This window comes from Neofelis nebulosa, chromosome 17, assembly GCF_028018385.1.
Source record: "Neofelis nebulosa isolate mNeoNeb1 chromosome 17, mNeoNeb1.pri, whole genome shotgun sequence".
In the NCBI taxonomy this organism is placed as follows: Eukaryota; Metazoa; Chordata; class Mammalia; order Carnivora; family Felidae; genus Neofelis; species Neofelis nebulosa.
The window spans coordinates 6,437,700-6,455,686 of NC_080798.1; the positions used below are offsets into that span (position 1 = coordinate 6,437,700).

Here is a 17,987-nt window from a genome sequence, read left to right on the forward strand (position 1 = left end):
ATCTAGCATTTCCACTTCTGGGTGTGTACACAAAAAAAGTGAAAGCAGGACCTCAAAGAGATGTTTGCATACCCATGTTCACAGAAGCATTATTCAAAACAGCCAAGAGGTAGGGGCGCCTGGGTGGCTCAGTGGGTTAAGTGTCCAACTCTTGATTTTGGCTCAGGTCATGATCTCACAGTTTGCGAGATTGAGCCCTTGCATTGAGCTCTGTGCTGACAGTTTGCTTAGTATTCTCTCTCTCCCTCTCTGTCTCTCCCTGCTCTGTCTCTCAAAATAAATACACTTAAAAAAAAAACAGCCAAGGGCACCTGGTTGACTCAGTTGGTTGAACGTCTGACTCTTGATTTCGGCTCAGGTCGTGACCTCACAGTTCATGAGATCAAGCCCCACGTTGGGCTCCGTGCTATCAACACAGAACCTGCTTGGGATTCTCTCTCTCCCTCTCACTGCCCCTCCCCTGCTCTGTCTCTCAAAATAAATAAACAAACATAAAAAAAATAATAACCAAGAGGTAGAAGCAACTCAAATGTCTACTGATTGAGGAGCGCACAAATAAAATGTGGTATATACACATAATGAAATATTATTCAGCCTTAAAAAGACACTTGGGACGCCTGAGTGGCTCAGTCGGTTAAGGGTCCGACTTTGGCTCAGGTCATGAGCTCATGGTTCATGGGTTCAAGCCCCACGTCAGGCTCTGTGCTAACAGCTCAGAGCCTGGAGCCTGTTTCAGATTCTCTTTCTCCCTCTTTCTCTGTCCCTCCTCCACTTATGTGAAGTATCTAAAATAGTCCAATTCACAAAAACAGAAAGTAAAATGGTGTTCACCAGGCTGTGGGTAGAGAAGAAAATAAGTGGAAAACAAGTGAATTTAAATACTCATGGTAATCAACTGAATCTACATTCAAACAAGAAAAATATAGCATATTTTAACTCTAGTAAGCTCAAATGATGGAAAATATTATGAAAGTTATCTGAAACAATAGAGACATGAGGTCAGGTGCCCCTCCTGTAGGTATTACTAAATGCCAAGCTGTTATTATGAACCCATGAAACTTAATGTGCACTTATCCAAAATTAGTAAATCAGACTTCATAAATATGACCAGGAGAACAAAAGTAAGCTTACAGAGACCAGAGGAAATAAGCAAATGGTCCACTGCGGGAGGGACCTGTGACACAGGACACCATAAGCAGCAGCAGGTTCACGCAGAAACAACTTCTCCTCCCTGGAGGAGGTCCACAGGCAGAGAGGAGGTGGGCAACATACACAGCAAACAAGAGCCAGAGAACAACAGGAAAGCACGAGACGGTGGGACACCAGGGACCAGGTGCACCTTCTATGAAGTTCAGATGGAAACCCAAAATAGTGTTCGTGTGTTCACTCATGAATGCAATTTACAGAAATTTAGAAATTTTGCAGAAAATATAAGTGTCATAAGCAACAGTGGAAGAGAAGTCAATAAAGTATAAGAAATGTGCTAAGTTTTCTGTAAAACACAATGATATTTACGTATCAATTCAATATACTGATATGAACAGGATGAATCTAGACAGGGAGAGTAATTTTGAGAACACAGCAGTTACAACAAGAAATTAAGTCAGTGAAATTTATACAAACTCAACAAGTTATGCACAAAAAACTGAAAACATACTATAAAAAAAGCAATAAATCTTACGTGACAAATTAATGGTATTTCTGGGATTTGTACAGTACAAATATAAAATATACATGTTTTTAAGATATCTAAAATTCCCAATTTAATAAATTTAATTCACAAAAGTGTAACTTGATATTAGGTACTAGGTCAGGTGAGGACAAGTAGAAAAAATAATTCAGACTATCTTTTCAACATAGTCCAGGGTTTGTGCTGGATTTAGGGAACCTGTTGCTGAGCTATACCTTGAAAACTAAAGACGGAAATAGTGTAAAATATTTAAAACAATATCTGCTCCCCAATTCAACACTCCCACTTACAAATATAAAACAAAGAACACTACTGGTAGCATCAAAGATTCACAATTGATGATTAAATAATAAAAATCAAGTTCTTGAGTGCTTGGGTGGCTCAGTTGGTTAAGCATCCAACTCTTGATTTTGGCTTCAGCCTTGATCTCACAGTTCGTGAGTTCAAGCCCCATGTCGGGCTCTGTGCTTTCAGCGAGGAGCTGCTTGGGATATTCTCTCCCCCTCTCTCTCTTCCCTTCTCTCTCTCTCTCTCTCAAAATAAATAACTTAAAAAAAAATCAAGTTCCTTTACAATGCATAGAAATGGACAAGATGAAAGGAAAAAGTGGCTTAAAGGAAACGTATTATGGTGAACCTCATTAAAGTCATCGCTCAGCTTCAGCAACTCCCTCATTAAGATGCTGCATAATTATACCTGTTGAGGTAGAATGAACAACGGTCCGCAGAGGGGATGGCAAAGGCAACATGAACAACAGTCCAGTCAATAGCCTCAGACATATGAGAACGTGAACGTGGACAACATTGCCCCAGGACAGATTCCTGTTTTGTTTATTGTGGCTCAAAGGGATGAATTAGCATCTAATGGACAACGTTGCCGCAGAGCCCTTGAGAGATAACGTGACACACCTCAAAAACTGAAAGAAAACTGCAATCACTGGTCCAGTCAGGATCTCGTGATACTTTCCATCTCAGTATCCAGGGCATATGCTGACCAGTCTAACCAGTAGCTTCAAGAGGTGCTTCTGTAGGAAGCAGACTATTATTAGAACACGGCAGTCAAAGTGTTCTTGGTCAAGAATTTTCTGTACCAAGTAAACCCACTCCACAGAAGACTCCACCAGAAGCAGTCCATAACCTAAAAGTGGACTATCACAGCAAAAAAAAAAAAAAAAAAAAAAAAAAAAGGACGAAATTTCTGACTCTAGGGATGTGTCTTCCAAAAGCAAATTTCAGAGGCAAAATCACGCAGACGTAAGAAAAATGAAATCGTTGCCTAACTAGGTAGAGAGGTGGAAGAGAGAGGAAATACAAGATGTCAGGGCCAGGTGATGTAGGATCTTGACACGGGACCGTGCCCTCCACCCACAGACACCAAGCTAAAAGCTGAAATGTGCTCCCATGTAGGACAGGGGATCAAAAAGACCTTTCTGCCAACTGTCTTCACACATCTGAGTAAAAAATCTCGTAAGATCCAACCCACCTCCCCATTTCATGTGCCCCTGAAGTGTGGCAGAAGCAGAATGGAAGCTATGGCTAAGGAACCTGAACAGGCAAGACAGGGCTCAAGACGGCACCATGCAGCTTCCAGGGAGCCCGATGGAAGGAAGAGCAGCAGCAGCCAGCGTCTTCCCTTCTCATCAGGTCTCCCAGGGACAGCCAATGGGTGTGGAACCAGGACAGGTGCAAGAGTCAGGACTACGGAGGCCTCAGCTCTGAGCCACGTGGACGAAGACCCGAGCATCTGATGGCATCAAGCCCAGAAGGAGAGATCCCCTTTGAAACGGCCCTCCCATGCCCTGCAAAGTCAAGGACCAAAGCAATCATTGCACCAGGTCACTGTGTGTGGATCACGGATCGCGACGTTTGTGTTCATCCTTGCGGGAGCTGCAACACCGCTGGAGGGTGAAAGGGTCAACCTCACACATCTGAAGACCGAGTGATAAGCGAGGGAGGAGAAAAATGTCCTCCAAGTGTTCATAAGAAAAAAGCCTTTGTTTTCCCATAGAACTCTCCCACTGCAGAGAGTTTCTCAAACACCATTTTTTTTTTAGTTTATTTATTTATCTTGAGAGAGACAGAGCACATGAGTGGCAGAGGGGCAGAGAGAGGGAGAGAGAATCCCAAGTGGGCTCGGATGTGGGGCTCAAACTCACAAAACTCTGAGATCACAACCTGAGCCGAAACCAAGAGTCAGATGCTTAACCGACTGAGCCACCCAGGCGCCCCTCTCAAACACTATTAATGTGTGGCCTCCTCTCTGACCTTCTTTCCCTTGCTTCAAAAAGGACGTTATATTCAGGTCAAACACACATAGTCCTGCTTATAAGAAGAAAGGAACGTGAACATGATGTGCTATGGCTTTTCCAGAATCCTCGCTTTTTGTTCAGCTGAGGAGAGAGGACATCACAGATGGATCTGGAAAGATCATTTCACAAACTCCTCCACTGCCTGCCTCCTTCTGAGAGCGCAGGCAACAGGATCGCAGAGATACAGCTCTCTTCCCAAACTACTGAATCCAAAGCGCAGGGGAAGAAAATAGGGAATTGGCTATTTAAAATTTTTTTTGAACGTTTGTTTATTATTATTGAGAGACAGACAGAGACAGAGCATGAGCAGAGAAACAGAGAGAGAGAGAGGGAGAGAATCTTAAGCAGTCTCCATGCTCAGTGCAGAACCCAACACAAGGCTCGATCCCATGACCCTGGGATCATGACCTAAGCTGAAATCACAACTTACTGAGCCCCCCAGGCACTCCAAAAGAAATGGCTGTTTTTATAGTAAATGAACACAGAATCCACCAGTGATTTTTGAGAGAGAGAGAGAGAGAGAGAGAGAGTGTCTGCTCAAGGGAGGGCAGAGAGAGACAGAGAAATAATCTCAAGTAGGCTTCATGGTCAGCGCAGAGCCCAACACAGGGCTCACTGCCATGACTCTGGGATCACGACCGGAGGTGAAATCAAAAGTCGAGACACTCAACCAACTGAGCCACCCGGGTGCCCCCATTATCATTTTTATTCACATGTATTTCAGCATGTTTGGGAAGATTAAAATGTATAAATTGTACTTCATTCGGTTTGTCAAGATGACTATACAGTAGGCTAGTAAAGAGAGGGCACAAACATGAAAAAAATAAAGAATACTTTAACTCCAATCTCCATAAAATACCTGCATTCAAAAATATAAATACAATTTTATGCATTTAAATGTAGGTGTGTAGGCATTAACAAACACCGAAGAGAGTTTGTTTATTCTGCTAATAAAATGACGGTTCAAGATTAGAAGAGTTACCGGTGTTATGATATGCAGTACCTGAACAGATTCAGGTTTAAAAACATATCACAGTAATAGACACTTGAAAAAAAATGACAAAAAGGAAATTGATGATTAAACTATCATTAAGCAAGAACATTTCACCAAATGCCATGACCAGTCGAGAACGCTGGATGCATTTGCTCTGAAATTTTGGTGGAGGAAACGGGGTTGGCCGGGGCTCCTGCCACTCGCCCAGCCGGCCTGAGCAGGCATCAGCAGAAGTTAAAGGAGGTAAAAATAGTGAGAGAGAGAGAGAGAGAGAGAGAGTCAAGGAGCTGAAACTGTTGAAATTCACAGATCTAAGGATGGAAACAGGCTAAAAGGGCAAGAGGGAGAACAGTATTTCATGCAAGCAGAATCCTGAAGACAGCAGGGGTGGTTATATCCTATCAGACAGAAGAGACTATAAGACAAAACGGTCACGAGAGGGGAAGGCCATCATGACAAGAAGATTGGCTCACCAGGAAGACAGCACAACGGTAAACACACAGGCATGTGACATTAGAGCCCCCAGATGTATGACGGAAATAATAACAGTAGACTTCAGTACCCAGTTTCAGAAGATCCAGAAGGCTCAGCAAGTGCACCTACCAGACAGACAGAACACTGCAGCCAGCAGCAGCAGAACACGGTCTCCTAAAGCACACGTGACGTCATGCCAGAAACCAAATCTCAGCAAATTTAAGAAGGCTGAAATCATAAAGAGCATCTTCTCTAACACTGAATTGAAACTAGAAACAAATAGCAAAAAGGAAACAGCTCGTTTTTTCTATAATATACTTTTTCTAATTGCTTATTTTTTTAAGTAACCTCTACACCCAACATGGGGCTCGAGCTTACAACCCTGAGATCAAGACTCACATAACAACCTTGAGATCAAGAGTCTACCTACTGGGCCAAACAGGAACCCCAAAGCATTTTTTGGTTTTTGTTTTTTGGGTTTTTTTGAGAGAGAGAGAGAAAGGGAGCAAGTAAGCAAGGGGCAGAGAGAGAGAGAGGGAGGGAGAGAGAGAGAGAGGGAGGAAAGGAGGGGGAAAGAGAGAGAGGGAGGAAAGGAGGGGGAGAGAGAGAGAGGGAGGGAGGGAGGAAGGGAGGGAGGGAGGGAGGGAGAGAGAGAGAGAGAGAGAGAGGGAGAGAGGGAGAGAGGGAGAGAGAGGCAGGGGGAGAGAGCAAAGTGGGGCTCATGCTTACTTGATGTGGGATGTGAACTCACAAACCATGAGACCATGACCTGAGCTGAAGTCAGATGCTTAATGACAGAGCCACCAGGTGCCCCCAAACAGCTCATTCTTAATCAAGCAATGGGTCAAAGAAGAAACCGCAAGAGAATCTGCAAAGTGTCCGGATGAAAATGAAAAAACAACATACTGAAATGTAGGGACACTCAGAGGAGGGACTGCAATGGTGAATATTTACGTTAAACAAGAGGAAAGATCTCAAATCATAAATCTAATTTTACACCTCAAGGAGGCAGGAAAAGAACAAACTAAACCCAGTTTAGCAGAAGGAAGTAAATAAGATTACAGCAGAGGTAAATGAAATAGAGGATTAAAAAAAAAAACAATATTAAAAAAAATCAACAAACCAAGAGATGTTTTGAAAAGATTAAAAAATTGACAAGCCCTTAGCTAGACTAGTGAACATTGCAACTCATGTCATGGAAAGTTTTAAAAAGGACTCTATGAGGGTACTATGAACAACTCCATGCCAACAATGCATAACCTCGAAGGTAAGGGTCAATTCATGAAAACATACAACCTACCAAGACCTATGATCAGGAAGAAATAACAAATGTGAACAGAATTATACCTGGAGAGGACATACGAGCAGTGATCAAAAATCTCCACAAAGAGGGGCACCCGGGTGGCTCAGTTGGTTAAGCATCAGACTTTAGCTCAGGTCATGATCTCATGGTTCCTCAGTTCAAGCCCCGCATCAGGCTCTGTGCTGACAGTGCAGAGCCTGCTTGGGATTCTCTCTCTCTCCCTCTCTCTCTGCCTCTTCCATCCTGGTGATTTCACTCTCTGAAAATAAATAAACTTAAAAAAATTTTAAAACAAAGTATGGAAGATTCAACATTCAAAAAATCAATGACAATACATTAGTAGAATGTACTAACAGAATGAAGGGAAAAAAAACACTTGGTCATCTCAATGCAGAAAAAGGCTTTCACAAAATTCAACTAGCTTTCAGGATGAAGACATCCAACAAACTAGGAATAACAGACTACCCCCAACACAATCAAAGTCATATACAAAAAGCACACAACCAGCCTACCCAATGGTGAGAGACTGAAAGCTTTTCCTCTAAGATAAAGAAGGCAGGGGCGCCTGGGGGGCTCAGTCGGTTGAGCGTCCGACTTTGGCTCAGGTCATGATCTTACAGTCCATGAGTTCGAGCGCCATATCAAGCTCTGTGCCGACAGCTCAGAGCCTGGAGCCTGCTTCAGATTCTGTGTTTCCCTCGCTCTCTGCCCCTCCCCCACTCACGGTCTGTCTCTCAAAAATGAATAAATTAAAACAAATTTTTTTATCAAAAAAAAAAAAAAAAAAAAAAAAAGGCGGCAGCAAGGGTCCACACTCTCAGCATTTCCGTTCAACAGAGTACCGGAAATCCTAGCCAGAGAAATGATCAAGGAAAAGAAATAAAAGCCATCCAAATTCAGAAAGGTTGATTTCATATTTTAAAACTCATGATGAATAAAACTCTTTCCATTCCATTCCCATCATTAATATCTTAAAGGCAGTGACCCACACTTGTTCAGCTTCAAATGTAGTGTAAAAGTGGGCAGATTGCTCGCTATTGGTCTGTTTTTCTAGAAGTTTCCAGGTACGTGTGGACATTAATACAGGATTCCACATGCAGCTTCTTTTACCCCGGCTTACAGACGGCTAACAGTGCATCCAGATGTGGCCCCTAAACAACGGCTGCCTGAGCGTGAGCCCATCAGCATGTGGCCAAGCCTACTCACAGGCTCCGTGTCACTGGGTTACCATGAGCTGGAATCTAAATGGAGAGGAGGGGGACTGGGGGAAGGCCTGGGGGAGTGTGGACGGGCACGTGTCAAGAGTACTCTAGAGATCCACAAGGCCAACAGGAAGGAGAAATGGATCATCGACCAAGAATATGACTACCTGAGAAAACGCCATTCCTGTCTCCTCTCATTTTTCTTCCTCCTCTTCTGGGCCTTTTCCTCAGGAAATGTGGTTCTTTCTTAGAAGTCCACCTTAAAAGTTGAAAATTCTCTTTAAAGCTTAGAATGGCCATACTCCATTCTGTGCCACACACACACACACACACACAGGGAAGTCCTCACCACGTGGGAGAGTAAAATATTTAAAAATACATAATTGCTGGGGCGCCTGGGTGGCGCAGTCGGTTAAGCGTCCGACTTCAGCCAGGTCACGATCTCGCGGTCCGTGAGTTCGAGCCCCGTGTCAGGCTCTGGGCTGATGGCTCGGAGCCTGGAGCCTGTTTCCGATTCTGTGTCTCCCTCTCTCTCTGCCCCTCCCCCATTCATGCTCTGTCTCTCTCTGTCCCAAAAATAAATTTAAAAAAAACGTTGAAAAAAAAATTAAAAATAAAATAAAATAAAAATACATAATTGCAAAAACATAACCATTAGTGCAGATCACACTGAAAGACGGTCAGCTACAGAAATTAGCTCTGAGCAAATTTTTGTTTAATTTCAGTTTTGTTGAGGGTTTTTTGTTTTGTTCATGAGCAAATTTCTTCATTGTAAATAGATGGACTCTTTGGGGAAAGGTTCCAAGTCAACCCAGCCATCCTTCAGTTTGCAGAGAGCAGACAAAATGGAATTGAGGGGCACAGAGACTTAGTAGCTCACAGCCCACTGTTTTAAGGGGTCACATAACAAGAAATTGGAGCATTAGGCAACTGTTAAACTAGGTTTCAAAGGCTACAAGACCATCAGTATCCTTACTAAGTACGCACTGAAACAACCTAAAAGTATGTACCAATTGCTGAAGAACTTTTCTAATATATAAGATAGGAGAAAACACGCACGCCTCAATCTAAACCAGAAACCGATTTAAAAGGCAAATAATTTGTAATTTTTAAAAAAAAAATCTAAATAATTCTTGGGAATGCAAGCTGGTGCAGCCACTCTGGAAAACAGTATGGGGGTTCCTCAAAAAACTAAAATAGAACTACCCTACAACCCAGCAATTGCACTACTAGGCATTTATCCAAGGGATACAGGTGTGCTGTTTCGAAGGGACACATGCACCCCCATGTTTATAGCAGCACTATCAACAATAGCCAAAGTATGGAAAGAGCCCAAATGTCCATCAATGGATGAATGGATATATAGAAGATGTGGTATATATATACAATGGAGTATTAGTCGGCAATCAAAAAGAATGAAATCTTGCCATTTGCAACTACGTGGATGGAACTGGAGGGTATTATGCTAAGTGAAATCAGTGAGAGAAAGACAAAAATCATATGACTTCACTCATAGGAGGACTTTAAGAGACAAAACAGATGAACATAGGGAAGGGAAACAAAAATAATATAAAAACATGGAGGGGGACAAAACATAAGAGACTCTTAAGTATGGAGAACAGAGGGTTACTGGAGGGATTGTGGGAGAGAAGATGGGCTAAATGGGTAAGGGGCATTAAGGAATCTACTCCATTGTTTCACTATATGCTAACTAAATTTGGATGTAAATTTTTTAAAAAATCTAAGTAATTCTGGGATCAAAGTGAAAACAAAATTAATATATCACATTGGGCGATTAAAATAAAAACTTAAAATATATATATCATACTGAGAAAAGAATAACATGACTTGAGTGTACAGGAGGCCACAAAAACTTATTTCAGAAGTTAATAATTATTTATATAAGGAGCACCTGGGTGGCTCAGATGGTTGAGTTTCTGACTCAGGTCATGATCTCACCGTGAGCTAGCTGGAGCCCTGCCTTAGGCTCTGTGCTGGTGATGCAGGGCCTGCTTGGGATTCTCTCTTTTCCTCTCTCTCAAAATAAATAAGCTTTAAAAAATTATTATTTATAGAAAAGTGGAATCTGAACTAAGATTTACCTCAAGCTACAAAAAGAATACTGAATTAAATGTAAGAGAAGTAGGGAGGGGGAAGTAAATCCATTACAAAAACAAAAACAAAAAGAGTAAATTTAACACTCCTTTTAAAAAGGCACCATGTAGGGGCACCTGGGCGGCTCAGCCGGTTAAGCATGTGACTCTTTTTTAAAGAGTTTTTTTTAGATGTTTATTTTTGAGAGAGAGCATGCGCACAAGAGTGTGTAAGAGTGGGGGAGGGGCGAGAGGGAGATAGAGGATTCAAGGCAGGCTCCTCACCAAGAGCAGAACGGAAGGCCCTGCTCGGGGCTAGAATTCAAGGACCCTGGGATCATGACCTAAGCTGAAGTCCGAAGCTGACCAACTGAACCACCCAGGTGTCCCTAATCGTCCCTTAAGCAGTCGACTCGAGTTTAGCTCAGGTCGCGATCTCACAGTAAGTGAGATAGAGCCCAGAGTTGGGTTCCGCACTAACAGCACAGAGCCTGCTTGGGACTCTCTCTCCCCCTCTAGGCTTCTCCCCCATGCGTGCGCGCGCGCGCACACACACATACTCTCTCTCTCTCTCTCCCCCCAAATAAAGAAAAAGAAAACATTAAAAAGTATATATAAATAAATAAAAAGGCACCATGGAGTGACCAGCATTTCTCCCCTTCCCCAAACCAGGCAAAGGGGAGAGGGTGATCCACAAATGACTAAGATACCGCCCACTGGCTGAAAAGGGTTTGCAAATGGAAATTATCTTGCGATGCAAATAAATATAAAACGCACAAGCCTTACGGGCAGGTGTTTTGAAATTCTCATCCTCATCCACATGATTTAAACAAACTTTAAATGTATTAGATGGTAAAGCCCCAAATCAGTATTTCACAACTTAATCATCTATATCCAATTAACGCAGACCCATCTGGATTCAAGCCCACCCTCTCTTTTCAGTAAGATGTACTTTCCTCTTATTCTATCTTCTTCTGTGTTTCTCTTTTTTTTCTGTTTTCCCCCTGGGTTTCTGCTCAGCCCGTTATCCTCTTTCTGTCCTCTGGATTCCTTCCCTCACACCTATTCTGTCCCATTGTGCACGTGTTTCCCCTCCTTTTATTTCTCCCCAGTCCTTCCGATTGTCCCCAGTCTCCATGCATTTCAGCCTCTTTCTTGTCCCACCTGCGCTCTTTCCCTGCTCTCCGTTATATTCCGCTCTTCTTTCTCTGTTATACTCCTTTGGTCCCCACCCCCAGGTAGCTATACTTCCATTCTGGTTTCTTCCTCCGCTCTCTTGTCACCTCTTTCCTCTGTCTCAACTACACCTTCCTCTGTTGGCCAAGACTTTAACTCTTTAGTCCTCTCCTCCATCTGACGTGCCTCACCATTGTTGCCTCCACTCCTACGCTGAACAAGGGCCCTTCCATTTTGCTCTCCTTCATCTCCCTGGAGACCGGGCTTTCCTCAAACTTCTCCTTTTTCCCCCTGCTACTTCCGCGGCTTATTCTGTCTCTTTGCAAAGTCCCTCACCCATCCTCTACCTTGCCTCTAGGTTTTCTTTCAGTGGCTTTCTTTCTACCAATCTCCCTCCATCACACATTCAGTAGGCGTGGGATGAAATAAGACAACCGCCTCCTGGAAGAAGCACGTTTTCAAGTGGGGAGGAATTTGGGGCGAAATACACTGGGTGTCACTAGGCAGGCCGAGTCACCCACCCCAGCGCGGAGTCAGGGGAAGAGGTGACCAGGGAGAGGGGGTTCTGGGGAACAGAAGCCGACGCGAGGAGAGGGGGCGGGGAGAGTGCCCCAGAAGGGTGGGCTCTCCAGAATCGTGGCCCGGAGGAGGATGCGGCCTCTCCCGAGAGGCTGCAGGGACTGCCAGGCAGGGTCGACAGTGCGAGGCTGGGCCGGGGCGCGAATCCACCTGGTGGAAGGGGGCTTTTCACGACGTGAGGCGGGCGGCGGGCTCCGAAGAGAATTCCAGCAGGACACGGACCGGAGAGCCGGTGTCTGCGTGGCCCGAACGCGGAAACGCCGGGGGCAGGGGCCAGTTTAGCTGCGATTTTAAACAGAAAGGGACGCGCCCCCGGCCTCCCAATGTGACGTCTGAATTTACTTGGGGTGCGGTGGCGAATGCGGGGATTTTAAGACCCGTAGCGATACCCAGACCCCGGCTTTGGAGGAGAGGGGACGGCAAAGAGCAGGTTTAAACTAGAAAGACGGAAACTCACACTCAACAGCGAAACTTTTGCTCCGCGCTATCCGCTTCCGGGTCTACAGGAACCTGCGCGCGCGTGCAATAAAAGGACGAAGGGGCCGTGTGTGGGCGGGGCCTAAGCGGGGCGTGGCCGTCAGGGGGCGGGGCGTGAAGAGGTGACGCCTCAGCAGGTACCGCGATGGGGACAGGACGGAGCCGGCGAGGGGCGGGGCCGAAGGGACGTGAGGCCTCCGCAGGGGCGGGACGAAGATGGGGAGGGGTCGGGGCTTTGGCGAGCCCGTCAGGGGGTGGAGCGTGGAAGGAGGCTAGACCACAAGGGGGCAGGTACGGCGAGGGGGCAGGTACGGCGAGGCGGCAGGCATATGGAGGGTGTCCCTCCCCTCGCTCCCAAGGCGTCTCTGCCAGGTGTAAAAATGATTCTTGAAATATCTCCAGGAGCAGCCTTGCTTCCTGCTTATTTCACGGTCTCTAACAGTTTTAAGGTAAAAGCCCGTGAAGCTGAAGCAATTTGGGGGCCAGGGAACTGGGATCCTGGTGGTCTGTGGGGACGTGGTGGGTGCAGGAACATTTCCTGTAGTTGGGATCAATTTAAGTAGTTTAATTACACAGCTGGAGCTGTTTGTGTCGGGCTTACAAACTAGAAGGTAAAATTCAAAACTCCCTGGAGAGAAAGGGCAATTCCATACGGACACCCAACAAACTCAACGCTATGCTCAGTTCCGAAGACTTGCATAGGGACGAGACCAGAGGAAAGAGGTGTGGAGGGCGAAAGGATACATAATTTGGGTTGCCAACCACTGCTTTAGGAAGAACACTAACTTTTTAAAAAATGTTATAAATTGCCTTGTTGTCATTTATGTTTGTTATAACAGTTTATTCTGTTACACGCTTGAGATGACTTACCTTCAAATACCTGAGTTTAACTTTACATCATAATATACTTAAATCAGTATCTAAATATAATTTCAAAATCACTACACATACCTTCTCAAAGTACAAGGTTTTTTATTTACAAATTGTATATTTTAGCTCTTTGCTTTCTAAATGTTTACAAAGCTTGTAACATATGTAGTCTTAGCAATTTTCACTTAAAGAATAATCAATTTTGCAATATTTCTAAAGGCACCCAGGAGGGAAGTGTATGCTCTTTAATATGAACCCTAAGGAAAGTAAAACTAGGTTATCAAACATCCAACAAACTTCTACCCTGAATAATTTTTCTGGAAGTATCTGTTAACATCTACTACAGATGTGTTTTCTCTCACCCTGCATATGGAAGATTTCAACCACGTCAAACTGACAGTCAATCAAAATACGTTTAGATAGGGAAATGAGCATATTTAAAATACTTTCAGGTAAAATTGAGCAGAATGTCTTGACATAGCACACATGTGAATAAAAGATCTATCATCCCATTTTTATTTTTATTTTATTCTTTTTATCCCATTTTTAAAAGATGCAGTGACACAGTGCCCCTCCATAACACAGGATGAGGTACGAGCTATGTGACCTGGCTTCAGGCCCACTGGCACATAATCCCAGAAGCAACCCCATTAGTTTGAGGACCTAGCTGGACAGGGTTTTTGCCTGCCAAAAGTGAAAGATATGACTGCTCCTTCCTTCAAATGCATTGACTTATAAAGAAATCAATAAGGGGCACCAGGCTGGCTCAGTCCTTAGAGCATGCAACTCTTGATCTCAGGGGTTGTGAGTTCAAGCCCCAGGTTGGGTGCAGAGATTACTTAATAAATAAATAAACTTAAAAAGACAGAGAGAGAGAGAAACCCATTATTTAATTAAATCAACTTCATAGAAACACTGACTAGAAAAGTGGTTGCCAGGACTGGGGGGTGCAGGAAACACGGAGAGGTTGATAAAAGGGTACAAGCTTTCAGTTCTAAAACTAATAAAGACTAAGGAATTCATGTAGGACATGGCAACTACATTCTATTATATACCTGAAATCTTAGAGAACTTAAATGTTCACACACACACACACACACACACACACACACACACACACAATATGTAAAGTAATAGATGTGACAACTACATGGGGAAAATCCCTTTAAAATCTACACATATATCAAATCATCACAATGTACATTTAAATATCATACAATTTTATTTGATAATTATACTTCATTAAATCTGGAAGAAAAAAAAAGTAGAAAAGTTATACAGCAGGGTCACCTGGGTGTCTCAGTTGGTTGAGTATCTGACTCTTGGTTTCAGCTCTGGTCATGGTTTCACAGCTTGTGAGTTCAAGCCCTGCATCAGGCTCTGCACTGATGGTGCAGAGCCTACTTGGGATTCTCTCTCTCTCCCTCTCTCTGCCCCTTCCCTGCTTGCGCTGTCTCTGTCTCTCTCAAAACAAATAAATGACCTTAAAAAAAAAAAAGTTATACCATCAGTTAAGTGTGAATCATACACCTGCATGAATTATACTGGTCCTTTCGATTAAGCTTTCCTGATAACTGTTCTCTATTCAATTGTCAAAAATAAGATTCATTTTCATTAATTTTTTAATGTTTATTTATTTCTGAAGGAGAAAGACAGCATGAGCAGGGGAAGGGCAGAAAGAAAGGGAAACACAGAATCCGAAGCAGGCTCCAGGCTCTGAGCTGTCAGCACAGAGCCCGACTCAGGGCTCGAACTCACAAGCCATGAGATCATGACCTGAGCTGAAGTCAGATACTCAACCAACTGAGCCACCTAGGCGCCCCTTCACTAATTCTTGAAATAAAACAGCTATTAACATCCAAAGGACAATGTAGCCACCATGTCTCCTGTATTATTTCTGCCACATAATCAGTCCCTAGTAACCTATTCCTATCTTCCCATATAAATCCCAATCTCCCAGTGTCTTGACCTGCTTTATTTCATGGTCATTTGGTAAGGCATTCCTTTCCTATAAACCACATAGAGTCTGTCTGGAGATAGGCTCCCTGAACACAATAAACCCAAGGGCTTAACAGCATCGTTTTACAGTATTCTCTGCCACCCCACATCCTCCCTAATTCAGAAAATATTTAATTTTATTTATTTGTTTTAAAATGTTTATTTGAGAGAGAAAGAGCACAAGCAAGGGAGGGGCAGAGAGAGACAGAGGGAGACACAGAATCCGAAGCAGGTTCCAGGCTCGGATGTGGGGCCTGACCTCACCAACTATGAGATCATGACCTAAGTTGAAGTTGGACACTTAATGGACTGGGTCACCCAGGTGCCCCAAGATAATATTTATTTTTAAAAGGAAGTATCCTTGTTCTTTCAGGGAACAAAAATATGAATGAACCTCAGCTAATGAAGTAGGACCTTCCATCTTTGGAATTCTGTCCCAGAGACCATCACAAAAGGCCAGTAAGAAAAGCCTATCACCAGAATCCAAATGTCAGGTTGAAACTCCTAGATAATGGAGCAACCTTCTAAAGAAACCTCAAAAAATTGAATAAAATACCTCATAAAATTATTTGACCATCTCCACATATTTGTTCTTTTGCTATCTATCATGCCGTGAGTTTTAACATATTTTGACTTCTATTTATTCTGCAGTATGGGATATCTCAGATTAATCTTGAAGAAAGACTTATTCTTTGTAAAAATATTCTGATGTCGAGTCTGTTGTGACAATTAAGAAAATTAACATGTTCCATTACACTGGAAGTATGAATTCGTTGTCAATCCTGAGAACCCACCTTTGCTCCAAGGTCTTTTCCAGGTTCAGTACAGATGTATGGTTCCTCTCCACTATGATTCTCTGACACCAAAAGCATGGATGTTTGAAACAAAGCCTTATCACAAACTACCTTTGCAAGATCGCTCTCCAATATAAATCCTGATGTTTCAATTTTGATCTTTGTTCTCAATAGTTAAGAGTCTGTTTCTTGGATCGTCTTTTTTCCCCTTTGCTCGTTTGTTTTGCTTATTAAGTTCCACATATGAGTGAAACCCTTAGTACTTGCCTCAAAGGGCGGGCCTATGCCGGCCAACTCCATCTTGTTCTGTGTCCTTCACCTTGACCACGCCTCCTCCCCTTGAGTAACCTCCCGCTCACCTGTTCAAACTTCCCGATCAAAACACACACAGCGACCTGCATAACTGGACTCCGACCCTTCCCCAGACAATCGGCTGAGGCCACAGCCATTACCTCACCAACTGCCCCTAGGCCCTAATAAAACCTTTGTCCTTTTGAAACTCGCTCTCTCTCCCCGGTATCTCACCGCTGCGTCGGTGCAGGTAGGGGATTGGTGCAGGTAGGGGATTGAGCTCAAGCTAGCTCGAATAAAGGTTCTTTGCTTTTGCATCAGACTCGGCTCCCTAGTGGTCTTTGGGGATCATGAATTCTGGGGATAACATTTGGGGGCTCAGCCCGGGATCCCCAAGACCCCCGAGGGACCCCCAACACGGAGAGCCTGACTGGCCATGGTTAGTGTCTGTTCGTTCCGTCTTTTCTGTGTGAGCTCATTTCTGAAATTCTGGTAGTGCCCGACGCGGTCTACGTGGACGCACTGGAGGACCATGGGCCAGGAGTTTCGGAAGACGTTCCAATCCTCCCTTTTGGAGGGACGTGGAATCCCCTCAAAGGTCTGAGACGAGGCGGGTCGCTCCCGCTGGTCGGCGTGAGGCTGTCGTCTAGCTTTTGGTTCTGGCGGGACGTGGAATCCCCTCATCAGTTTTGGAGGGACATGGAATCCCCTCAAAGGTCTAAGCTAGCTTTCAGTTTTGCTTCCATGGAGTTGGAAGACTTTCTAGGGGCCCTCTGTCTGTTTTTGTGTTTCTCTGTTTTGTTCTGTGGACTTACTGGATGGACATTATGGGACAGACTCAGATTACTCCTCTAAGTATTATGATTGAATTAATTTTTCCTCCCCCGTATAACCCCCCCCCAGGTATAACCCCCCCAGGATGCTGGAAGAACACCATCCTCCCCCTCTGGGGGAGGCAGACGCTGTTCCGGGAGCGGGAGGCGGAAACACTCCAGTGGGAAGCCCACCCTTTACCAGACAAAGGGCTCAGAGGGAGCAATCCGCCTCCACCGCCGATTCCACTATTCTGCCCCTGCGAGCCACCAGACCCCCAGACGCGGAGGGGAATCAGCCTCATCACTATTGGCCTTTTGCCACTAGTGACCTCTACAATTGGAAAGCTCAGAATCCTGTTTTCCGAGAAACCGGCAGGGCTTATTGATTTATTAGATTCTGTTCTTTTTACCTATCAGCCCACGTGGGACGATTGCCAGCAGCTTTTGCAGGTCCTGTTCACGACTGAGGAAAGAGAAAGAATCCTCAATGAAGCCCGAAAACTAGTTCTGGGCACAGACAGGAATCCCACCACCAACCAGGCTCAGATAGATGCCTCCTTCCCCTTAACTCGGCCCCAGTGGGATTTCAACATGGCAGAAGGTAAGGAGAGGCTCCAGGTCTACCGCCAGACTCTAATGGGGGGTCTCCGAATGGCTGCTAGAAAGCCAACCAACTTGGCCAAGGTAGGAAATGTACAACAGGGAAAAGATGAATCTCCGGCTGCCTTTTTAGAACGGATCATGGAGGCATTCCGTACCTATACCCCCATGGATCCAGAGGCTCCGGAAAGCAAGGCAGCTGTTATCATGGCCTTTGTAAACCAATTGGCCATAGACATTAGGAGAAAATTACAGAAAATAGATAGACTAGGAGAAAAAAGTCTGCAGGACTTACTGGTGGTAGCCGAAAAGGTATATAATAA

General features: G+C 44.3%; 1 protein-coding gene and 1 long non-coding RNA gene across 2 annotated transcripts in view; one reads left to right on the top strand and one right to left on the bottom strand.

Moving 5' to 3' along the window:
• The window catches only part of LOC131499604 (zinc finger protein 415-like), a 31,595-nt gene extending 19,442 nt beyond the window's left edge, over positions 1-12,153 (bottom strand). Inside the window, exons 1-2 of the mRNA XM_058707697.1 lie at positions 11,762-12,153; positions 8,139-8,230 (exon numbers count right to left, since the gene is read on the bottom strand). Of these exons, the coding sequence (XP_058563680.1) occupies positions 8,139-8,169 (31 nt within the window). The 5' untranslated portion in view covers positions 8,170-8,230; positions 11,762-12,153. The remainder of the gene's footprint in view (positions 1-8,138; positions 8,231-11,761) is intronic.
• Positions 12,154-12,471: 318 nt separating this feature from the next.
• Positions 12,472-15,732, top strand: LOC131499609 (uncharacterized). Its single transcript, XR_009255967.1, has 2 exons — positions 12,472-12,587; positions 15,538-15,732. It is a non-coding gene; the product is annotated as an uncharacterized LOC131499609 (long non-coding RNA).
• The last annotated feature ends 2,255 nt before the right edge of the window (positions 15,733-17,987 follow it).